At 40.4% G+C, this 10,764-nt stretch overlaps 1 protein-coding gene and 1 long non-coding RNA gene across 2 annotated transcripts in view; one reads left to right on the forward strand and one right to left on the reverse strand.

Moving 5' to 3' along the window:
• Positions 1-774: 774 nt before the first annotated feature.
• Positions 775-6,189, reverse strand: LOC149044624 (uncharacterized). Its single transcript, XR_016187791.1, has 7 exons — positions 6,027-6,189; positions 5,356-5,456; positions 3,786-4,671; positions 3,001-3,101; positions 2,218-2,318; positions 1,435-1,535; positions 775-991 (listed from the first exon to the last, which is right to left on the reverse strand). It is a non-coding gene; the product is annotated as an uncharacterized LOC149044624 (long non-coding RNA).
• A 410-nt stretch (positions 6,190-6,599) lies between these two features.
• Positions 6,600-10,764, forward strand: part of LOC113672288 (uncharacterized) — a 5,879-nt gene continuing 1,714 nt past the window's right edge. The window contains exons 1-5 of the mRNA XM_089209866.1: positions 6,600-7,164; positions 7,301-7,360; positions 8,894-9,528; positions 9,803-10,221; positions 10,383-10,688. Coding sequence (XP_089065992.1) covers positions 7,034-7,164; positions 7,301-7,360; positions 8,894-9,528; positions 9,803-10,221; positions 10,383-10,688 — 1,551 coding nt within the window. The 5' untranslated portion in view covers positions 6,600-7,033. The remainder of the gene's footprint in view (positions 7,165-7,300; positions 7,361-8,893; positions 9,529-9,802; positions 10,222-10,382; positions 10,689-10,764) is intronic.

Raw genomic sequence — 10,764 nt, forward strand, 5'->3', positions numbered from 1 at the left:
CCATCTCTTTTGTCTGTTTCCATTTCGACACCGAGGGGGTACTGGGGTTGAGCCCGCGCTCCAAAATTTAAAAAAAAATTATTGGAGCCAAAATCAAAAAGCTTCGGACAATGAAATACTCCTAGAGGAAATTCAAATCACAGAAAACGTGCCTGTCAAATTGGCGAAATGAAATAAAGGCCACAGGTCAAAACCCAGTTGAATGATGAACCCTCCACTCCCACAAGTGACCAAGACAGAACTTCTCCTTACAGTATGAATACAATATCAAGCAGGCAGGTGACGAGAATGGAGAAGAACATCGATCGTGGGATTAGTAGTTGAGCCAATACCAAATTCTTTGAACTCACATCGTAAGAGTTGTCTGGCAGATAGTAAGGACAATTACTAATCAGATCTTGGGAGTGAAAGGGTTTCATACATCGAGGTTGCACTGTCCGGTTTTAATGCCCGTATACTAGCACATGAGACATTTCTGCGATTTGATTGGCTTAGAGCAGTGGTGTTTCAGCTTAATTTAAGCCAAATACCTACATGTGAAAATTACAAACTAAACCCGGGTAGCGGTAGAGACGAATAACAGCATAATTTGTACCTGATGTTTGGCATGAATACCACTGGCGATATTTCAAAATTGCCTCAAATGCCACCGGCCTAACAGCTGGTGAGACTACGCATAACAATTTCGAAATATCACTGCAGGCATTTAGGTCAAATATCACTAGAGATCATCCAATTACCTACACAAAGACAAAGGACAAAACCACACACTCCTTTGAATATAAATTTGGGCACCAGTCTTTATTTTCAACAACAATACCAATGAATGTGTCAAAACTTTTCTTGTCTACTCCATTCGGTTAGGCAGTATTGTTTAGAGGGGGAAAAAATCTCCAGTCATCACTGCCTGCACACATTCAACCTTGATGGTGGCACTTGATAGCTACATCACACCAGCACAGTTCCTGCCCTTGCATGTCAGCTGCTGCAACTGAAGAAAAGAGAGAATTTTGCTCATCTGTTGACACTGATAGAAACATGAAATTGCACAGCAAAAAGTATGAAAATTCCTTAAAGCCCCAGCTAGCTTCACACTGAACTCCTGCACTTTTTGAAGCAATAATAACCAATCCAAAGTGTCTGAATGAAATTCAGCTGCAAAGGAGGAATGAATTAATGTCAAGGGTTCCTGTCATTTTTTTAAAGCATGGCCTCACAAACTTTTTCCGTTGGCTCCACCAATAAAAAACATTTAGGGAAAGTCAAATAATCAATACCACAACTAGTACTTAAATACTAAGTTAGCAATTGACTGAGACACCATTAGCACCACCATAAAAAAATGTAAGAACCCTCAACTGGCTGAAACTTGCATCATTCAGTTGCATACTATTCTTCCCATATACTGACTAAGTATTCTTTGGCAGTACTTACTTGTATTTTCCAGCTGGAGGTAACTGCTATGTCTAAGCACAATTCTTTTCTGGCCCCTCTTGGCTGATTGGAGTTTGCCTGCTCCAGTTGACTGTTATTTTCTGTAAAACAGAATAATATACATAAGGACCCAGGCATGAAGTGAAGAAACCTTCCTTGGAAACCTTGGAAACAACACAATGTTTTTAATTGCTCAGATCAAAACCAAAAAATTTTACTGTTTGTTAAAAACAATGTTATGCAATGTTAAATGTTACATAATGTTAAAAACATCAAGGCCAAAAGTAATTCTGAACACAAAATTTAATAAATTTGACAGCTGTGAAGTATATAGCATTGCTTATGAATGAGACAAGAACGTGCTTTTAAATTTCCATCATACCTGAATAATGTCTGCGTAAAAATTGAGCTCAAATGTAGTATTTTTAACTTATAAATCTACTCCTAGTAAGTGGCCCTGGCAAACTATCTTTACATGTCACTGCCAATAAAATAACCCTCCATCTTCATAAAGATCTAAGTAGGCTCTTAAGGCCTTCCTGTCATTTTTTCAAAGCATGGCCTCACAAACTTTTTCCGTTGGCTCCACCAATAAAAAACATTTAGGGAAAGTCAAATAACCAATACCACAACTAGTACTTAAATACTAAGTTAGCAATTGACTGAGACACCATTAGCACCACCATAAAAAATGTAAGAACCCTCAACTGGCTGAAACTTGCATCATTCAGTTGCATACTATTCTTCCCATATACTGACTAAGTATTCTTTGGCAGTACTTACTTGTATTTTCCAGCTGGAGGTAACTGCTATGTCTAAGCACAATTCTTTTCTGGCCCCTCTTGGCTGATTGGAGTTTGCCTGCTCCAGTCGACTGTTATTTTCTGTAAAACAGAATAATATACATGAGGACCCAGGCATGAAGTGAAGAAACCTTCCTTGGAAACCTTGGAAACAACACAATGTTTTTAATTGCTCAGATCAAAACCAAAAAATTTTACTGTTTGTTAAAAACAATGTTATGCAATGTTAAATGTTACATAATGTTAAAAACATCAAGGCCAAAAGTAATTCTGAACACAAAATTTAATAAATTTGACAGCTGTGAAGTATATAGCATTGCTTATGAATGAGACAAGAACGTGCTTTTAAATTTCCATCATACCTGAATAATGTCTGCGTAAAAATTGAGCTCAAATGTAGTATTTTTAACTTATAAATCTACTCCTAGTAAGTGGCCCTGGCAAACTATCTTTACATGTCACTGCCAATAAAATAACCCTCCATCTTCATAAAGATCTAAGTAGGCTCTTAAGGCCTTCCTGTCATTTTTTCAAAGCATGGCCTCACAAACTTTTTCCGTTGGCTCCACCAATAAAAAACATTTAGGGAAAGTCAAATAATCAATACCACAACTAGTACTTAAATACTAAGTTAGCAATTGACTGAGACACCATTAGCACCACCATAAAAAATGTAAGAACCCTCAACTGGCTGAAACTTGCATCATTCAGTTGCATACTATTCTTCCCATATACTGACTAAGTATTCTTTGGCAGTACTTACTTGTATTTTCCAGCTGGAGGTAACTGCTATGTCTAAGCACAATTCTTTTCTGGCCCCTCTTGGCTGATTGGAGTTTGCCTGCTCCAGTTGACTGTTATTTTCTGTAAAACAGAATAATATACATAAGGACCCAGGCATGAAGTGAAGAAACCTTCCTTGGAAACCTTGGAAACAACACAATGTTTTTAATGGCTCAGATCAAAACCAAAAAATTTTACTGTTTGTTAAAAACAATGTCATGCAATGTTAAATGTTACATAATGTTAAAAATATCAAGGCCAAAAGTAATTCTGAACACAAAATTTAATAAATTTGACAGCTGTGAAGTATATAGCATTGCTTATGAATGAGACAAGAACGTGCTTTTAAATTTCCATCATACCTGAATAATGTCTGCGTAAAAATTGAGCATAAATGTAGTATTTTTAACTTATAAATCTACTCCTAGTAAGTGGCCCTGGCAAACTATCTTTACATGTCACTGCCAATAAAATAACCCTCCATCTTCATAAAGATCTAAGTAGGCTCTTAAGGCCTTCCTGTCATTTTTTTAAAGCATGGCCTCACAAACTTTTTCCGTTGGCTCCACCAATAAAAAAGCATTTAGGGAAAGTCAAATAATCAATACCACAACTAGTACTTAAATACTAAGTTAGCAATTGACTGAGACACCATTAGCACCACCATAAAAAAATGTAAGAACCCTCAACTGGCTGAAACTTGCATCATTCAGTTGCATACTATTCTTCCCATATACTGACTAAGTATTCTTTGGCAGTACTTACTTGTATTTTCCAGCTGGAGGTAACTGCTATGTCTAAGCACAATTCTTTTCTGGCCCCTCTTGGCTGATTGGAGTTTGCCTGCTCCAGTCGACTGTTATTTTCTGTAAAACAGAATAATATACATAAGGACCCAGGCATGAAGTGCAGAAACCTTCCTTGGAAACCTTGGAAACAACACAATGTTTTTAATTGCTCAGATCAAAACCAAAAAAGTTTACTGTTTGTTAAAAACAATGTTATGCAATGTTAAATGTTACATAATGTTAAAAATATCAAGGCCAAAAGTAATTCTGAACACAAAATTTAATAAATTTGACAGCTGTGAAGTATATAGCATTGCTTATAAATGAGACAAGAACGTGCTTTTAAATTTCCATCATACCTGAATAATGTCTGCGTAAAAATTGAGCTCAAATGTAGTATTTTTAACTTATAAATCTACTCCTAGTAAGTGGCCCTGGCAAACTATCTTTACATGTCACTGCCAATAAAATAACCCTCCATCTTCATAAAGATCTAAGTAGGCTCTTAAGGCCTTCCTGTCATTTTTTTAAAGCATGGCCTCACAAACTTTTTCCGTTGGCTCCACCAATAAAAAAGCATTTAGGGAAAGTCAAATAATCAATACCACAACTAGTACTTAAATACTAAGTTAGCAATTGACTGAGACACCATTAGCACCACCATAAAAAAATGTAAGAACCCTCAACTGGCTGAAACTTGCATCATTCAGTTGCATACTATTCTTCCCATATACTGACTAAGTATTCTTTGGCAGTACTTACTTGTATTTTCCAGCTGGAGGTAACTGCTATGTCTAAGCACAATTCTTTTCTGGCCCCTCTTGGCTGATTGGAGTTTGCCTGCTCCAGTCGACTGTTATTTTCTGTAAAACAGAATAATATACATAAGGACCCAGGCATGAAGTGCAGAAACCTTCCTTGGAAACCTTGGAAACAACACAATGTTTTTAATTGCTCAGATCAAAACCAAAAAAGTTTACTGTTTGTTAAAAACAATGTTATGCAATGTTAAATGTTACATAATGTTAAAAATATCAAGGCCAAAAGTAATTCTGAACACAAAATTTAATAAATTTGACAGCTGTGAAGTATATAGCATTGCTTATAAATGAGACAAGAACGTGCTTTTAAATTTCCATCATACCTGAATAATGTCTGCGTAAAAATTGAGCTCAAATGTAGTATTTTTAACTTATAAATCTACTCCTAGTAAGTGGCCCTGGCAAACTATCTTTACATGTCACTGCCAATAAAATAACCCTCCATCTTCATAAAGATCTAAGTAGGCTCTTAAGGCCTTCCTGTCATTTTTTTAAAGCATGGCCTCACAAACTTTTTCCGTTGGCTCCACCAATAAAAAAGCATTTAGGGAAAGTCAAATAACCAATACCACAACTAGTACTTAAATACTAAGTTAGCAATTGACTGAGACACCATTAGCACCACCATAAAAAAATGTAAGAACCCTCAACTGGCTGAAACTTGCATCATTCAGTTGCATACTATTCTTCCCATATACTGACTAAGTATTCTTTGGCAGTACTTACTTGTATTTTCCAGCTGGAGGTAACTGCTATGTCTAAGCACAATTCTTTTCTGGCCCCTCTTGGCTGATTGGAGTTTTCCTGCTCAAGTTGACCGTTATTTTCTGTAAAACAGAATGATATACATAAGGACCCAGGCATGAAGTGAAGAAACCTTCCTTGGAAACCTTGGAAAATAGACTATGTTTTTAACTGCCAACTTGGACGTGTACAAACAGGCAAAACAAACAAAGAGACAGACAAACAGACAAACACTCGCTCGTCGCTCGAGTCAGGAGGACGCTCGTCCCCTGCGGCTGAAAGCCCTGTATTTGCGAACAGAGAGAAAAATCTACGGACGGAAAAGGTTTTCGATTCTCTTGCGAGTTGCTTCGTTCTCAGAGTCGATCGACTGCTGGTTTTTTTGCACTCGCGCGTTCGTCCACGTGTGCGCCACGAATCGAGTCGAAATCGAAGCGGCTTCGCAGACGAGGTGCGAAATCTTCCAAACGAACGAACGAACGAACGAACGAATATTGCGCAAAGAGAAGAAGGTTGAAATCGACTCGCCCGCAGTCGAAAAGCCTTCGTTAAGTTGTGGGAGTGAACTCAATTCAGATAATATATGCAGCCACTAGAGAGTCTCGAAATAAGTGCTCTCCTCGCCCAACGAATCATTCTTTGCACAGGGTTACCTTGAACACAGCAACATCGCAACTTCGAAACCTCGGGGATGGAAGGTGTGTGATGCCATATTCCCACTGCCTCCGATTTCGTGGAGGCGAAACGAAAAGACATGTCTCTCTAGGTCGCAGGGCCAGCTAGTCGAGTCACCTAATGCGCGTGCGCGCGCGCCTTGGGGAGGGGGGGAGGGGGGAGGGGGGAGGGGGGGGACATTTGGCGCTAGGCCGATATGGCCGGCCAACTAGCCAATCAAATAATAATAAATAATAATGATAAACTATATTTACGCGTTTCCTATTACTACCAATAAGCATGCATTTGGTTTTGTCCAAATTTAAAGTCATTTTTTTTTTTTTCGTGTGTGTGTGTGTGTTCCTTTTAACGATAAAAATGCTTTCGGGAAATAAAAACGTATAGTAGTGATCAGCTCTACGCGCAATATATTTGAAGAACTTTCCGTCCATCGGACGCAAAATTCATTCTCTTTGGAAGTCGACGGGGTGAAATTTTCATTGAATTAATTCCTTGCCCTCCCACGTTGACCAAAGTACAAGGGGAGAGACGCGCTAGTTCCCACGCATTGCTTTCAGTTCGAGTCACGTCGTGTGTAAGAAGTCACGTACCTGGGAAGGCAGGAAGTGGCCAGGGCTATCAATCATTTATTGTGTACGCGCAGAACCTGCGCGAACACAATAGAGACCTCCACTTCCGGTGCCATTTTTGGAAACTTGCAGCCATGTTGTCTTGGAGGCACGAAACGCGAGGAATGGCGAGCGCGTCGTTTGTTGAAGTGAATAAGTCACGACACCTGACCTAATACATCGTCGATTTTCAATCTCTCATCAAATAATCGTCCTCGAGTGTTCGTAGCTTCTCTCTTTTCTGTTTTAGCTTGCTGGAATTCGCTCGAGGGTCCTAAACTTTGATCCTAAATATCTGCGTGACCTCGTCGAAAATAACACTCACGAACCCTAAGCACGCCCTCCTCTTGCTGGTCCTGTCTTTAAACACGTCCCAGATGAGATTCTCAGCTCATTCCCCATATGAACTCACACAGTTAAGGTCGTTCAACATGCCGCCCAGAAGGAAACGTTCCAAAAGAGCAAGGGGTTGGGAGTTTATAGAAACACAAGCTGCGGAAAGTCGCAGGTCGGTAACGCGCTAAAATACACATGGTGCTCTGTTGTTTTGTACTATGCGTTTGTACTATACATTGTCGGCATGGTACTATACACGCTTGATTTTTACTTGGTGTACTTAGCGACGACTCTCTTTCGCATTGCAGTTCCCGTCTTGATCTCGTTACCGTTCCCGTTCAAGACGAGGAAGATCCAAGCGAGGAAAGGTATGATATTAAATTTGACTTAGTGGGCACATGTTAGATTCTATCTACTCCCCCAGAGTCACTTATTGGGACAGAGAATGTCTGTTGGTCTATTCCTTTATTTCTGGCAAAGGTTTCCAAAATTCAGAAGAAAACACGATCAACCATGCCCTTTTATATGCTCGAATCATGGAAGGCGTGCCCCTTTCCCTGGGAGTTGACCAGGATAATAGTACATAAGTGTTTTCTCCCCAGTTACTGGTATTTTTTAATCTTGCCACAATATTTCTTGAACACCGAAACCAAATTATGCCCCATTCACACCAAAGCTTAAACATGTTTAAAAGTTGTTTTGTTAAACACAGTTTAATTTTTTTTTTCTTCATAGAAACTATTTAACCGAATATTTTTGACTTGAATGTAGCACATTGGAAATACAAGTTAGCTAGTACTTGAATCCAATGGAAAATCAAGTTTTTCAGTTCTCTGTTTATAATTTTCATTCAATGAAAACCAGTTTAACAAAACATGTTTTGCTGGTGTGAATGGGGTATTAGTTGGCTGCAGATTTTGAAGGGCATCTACTGCTCTGGTTGAAGATCATCATCAGAATTATTGTTATTCTTCTTAATGCTATTATCATTATTACTACTACTTTGATTATTACTATTATTATTATTATTACTATTATTATTGTAGCCTTGTTAATATAATTATAATCCATGCCCCAGTAGTTCTCAAAAAGGCATGTGCTCAATATTGTCGAATTAAATTTCAACTCGGCCAAAGATAGTTTCGGTGGTGTTACATCAGATTAGCCATCAGGCTACTGCAAAATTCCAACCAAATTGCTCAAACTTACTCAGGAAACAGATTGCACTTGACATGTGCCTTGGGTTTGTCCACTCTATCTGATGAATGGAGCACATAAAAGTGAGAACTGCTGTGCAAGGAACAGGGCAAAATAAAATACTCTACAACTTTTGTAGTACTCGACTGGAGAACTTGAGATTGTATACCAAAGAGTACAAATTGGTTAGAATGGTCGATCGATCGTGACGTCCCTGTTTACATTTTTGCCCATTAGCATGCCGGTGAACCCGTAGGAGATGTAGCTGTGTATACCAGTCATGTTCAAAAATGAAAAGAGCTGGTTGAATTATGCAGTTTGTTTAGGTTTCGACTCCTTGCAATCAGTCACAAAGAAATTGGCCACAAGTAAAAAAAAAAACTGCAAAATCACTTGCAGGCAAAACATCAACGAGCTCATGCATTCCCTGTAAATTTTGGGGTTTTGAAAAGAGAATTCCTGGGAAACTGTTTGTTATCTATCGATGGGGCTCAGATTGTCAGAGATAACTGAAATGGTTCATATGCTCTTTCCATATTCAAAAATTTCATCTTATTTCTTCGTGAGATGATGATGATGACGAGGCAAAAAATGTAAACAAGGATTCACCCACGTTCACAAAAGGAAACAGAAGTAGCTCTTGAGCAAGGCAATTCATGTTTTTTCAATTTTTTTCATGCTTTGTTTTTCCCTTTTTTTCCTAGCCCTTCAAGCTCGTTCATTGATGATGAAACACAACCCCGGGACTCACCAATGCTGCATGTGGCCTTAGACAACCAGCCATCCACAAGCAGGAATGTGGCACCGGTCCTTGTTGCACCATATTTCCCGTCTGGCCTGGCGGTATCGTTGGAAGATAGAATGCGGTTCAACTTCAATCTGTTCCTGTATGACAGCTTGCGTTTGCCCGCAGGGCTTTTTGCTGAGGACCAAGCTGGAGAAGTGGTATTTGAAGACCTGCAGACATGTAGAGATTATTGTTCACGCTATGTACAGAGTAGAGAGGAATGGTGCAGCACACAGCGGCAGGAGTCAGACCACTCACAAGAAAGAAGAAATGAACTGTCCAAGGAGGATATGTTTCTAACCACGGGAGAGGCCTTGGATGGGAGTCTGAGATGTGGCAACGAGGCATTCGACCGCAACTTGAATTTGGTACGCCTTGACCTCTTTGGGAACGTCATGATCTTGAATGCCCCCCACTGGAGCGATGTCTCTGCCCAGTTTACACATGGTTTCCCTCGTCGTCTCATCACGGACACACACAGAGGAATCTTGCCCGGCAATATCACGGTGGCAGCACGCATTTCGAACCAGGGAATTCGAAGCGTGTCTCCAGGTAACTTGAAAACATTTTTTAACAATTTTTTTTTCTTTAAAAAAAAAAAAACCAACAAACAAACAAAAACAGTAGTAGTAGTATTCCATTGTGAGGTAAAAATGATAACTCTGCTAGCACCAAAGAAAATTCAAGCTTGGGACAGTTTTGGAAGACTCACTTATTACATCTTGTGTTCTCAATGCAGTTCCTCTGATTACCTTTGGTACAAAGTGATTTGTTCTTGTGAAGGGCTAGTGCTCAGGACATGCAATTGACATCGACTCTCTTGCAGGTGACGTGGCTGCTTTCATGTCAAAAGAAATGATACGAGGTCTGGGACTCACCGTGACAGAACTGATGCTCGCGCGAATGACAGCAATCAGATATGCGGGCAAGAAAGACAAGCCTGCACGTCTGGTGGAAATGATGCTTCGATTTGGAGTGGACTTCCTGACCATGACGCCCCTGGAAGCCGAACAGACAAAGGGGCTCAGACTGGCCAGCTCTTCCCACTGGGATCTGGTGATAGCCTCTGCTCCAGACCATGGGGAGGACAGCAGTTCGGATGAGTCAGAACTCTCCGTCGGGTGGGACGCTGAAGAGGAGCTAGACCCACTTCCCGCCCGAGGAACCCCAGAGCACACTGAAACCGTGACAAGGCACATAGAAAATCTGCTGCAGTGTTACGTGTCTGTGCAGACAACGACTCAGGTAGGGTCTCTCCTGTGATTAAGAGCGAGTCAGTCAGTCAGTAGACGAGCTTAGAACCCATTACTCCAGATGACCATAACACACGCATTTAAAGATCCTCTTCATCATGCAGGGCCTTGTTTTAGATGACCAACTAGATATATCTCACCCTTTTATAACAGGCTCTGCGAGTCACAGCTGCAGAAGCGACACCCACACGAAGACCCAGCGGCAGCTCCGGCTTGGTCAGACGAAGAAAGCAGGCGACGCCCAGACGTGCCAGCACCCGAGCATCCCAGGTGTCTACAGAAGGGCCAGTAGCTGAGCAAAGACCGAGGGACCAAGAAGTGCAGCAGGAAGTACCACCAGATCCCCGGCAGCGTCTGCTAGCACTGCCGGGAATCATAGCCACACGCATACCCAACAGAGAGTCTTTGGACAGACTGCAAAAGTTCCTGCAAGGAAACCAACCTTGCAACCCACCACAGGTGAACTGAAATTTAAAAAATAAATAACTGCACATTGACTGACAAAATGATTTGATAGGTGCTAACTTCAAAAATA

The sequence above is a fragment of the Pocillopora damicornis genome, chromosome 6 (assembly GCF_964200805.1).
Source record: "Pocillopora damicornis chromosome 6, jaPocDami1.2, whole genome shotgun sequence".
NCBI lineage: Eukaryota > Metazoa > Cnidaria > Anthozoa > Scleractinia > Pocilloporidae > Pocillopora > Pocillopora damicornis.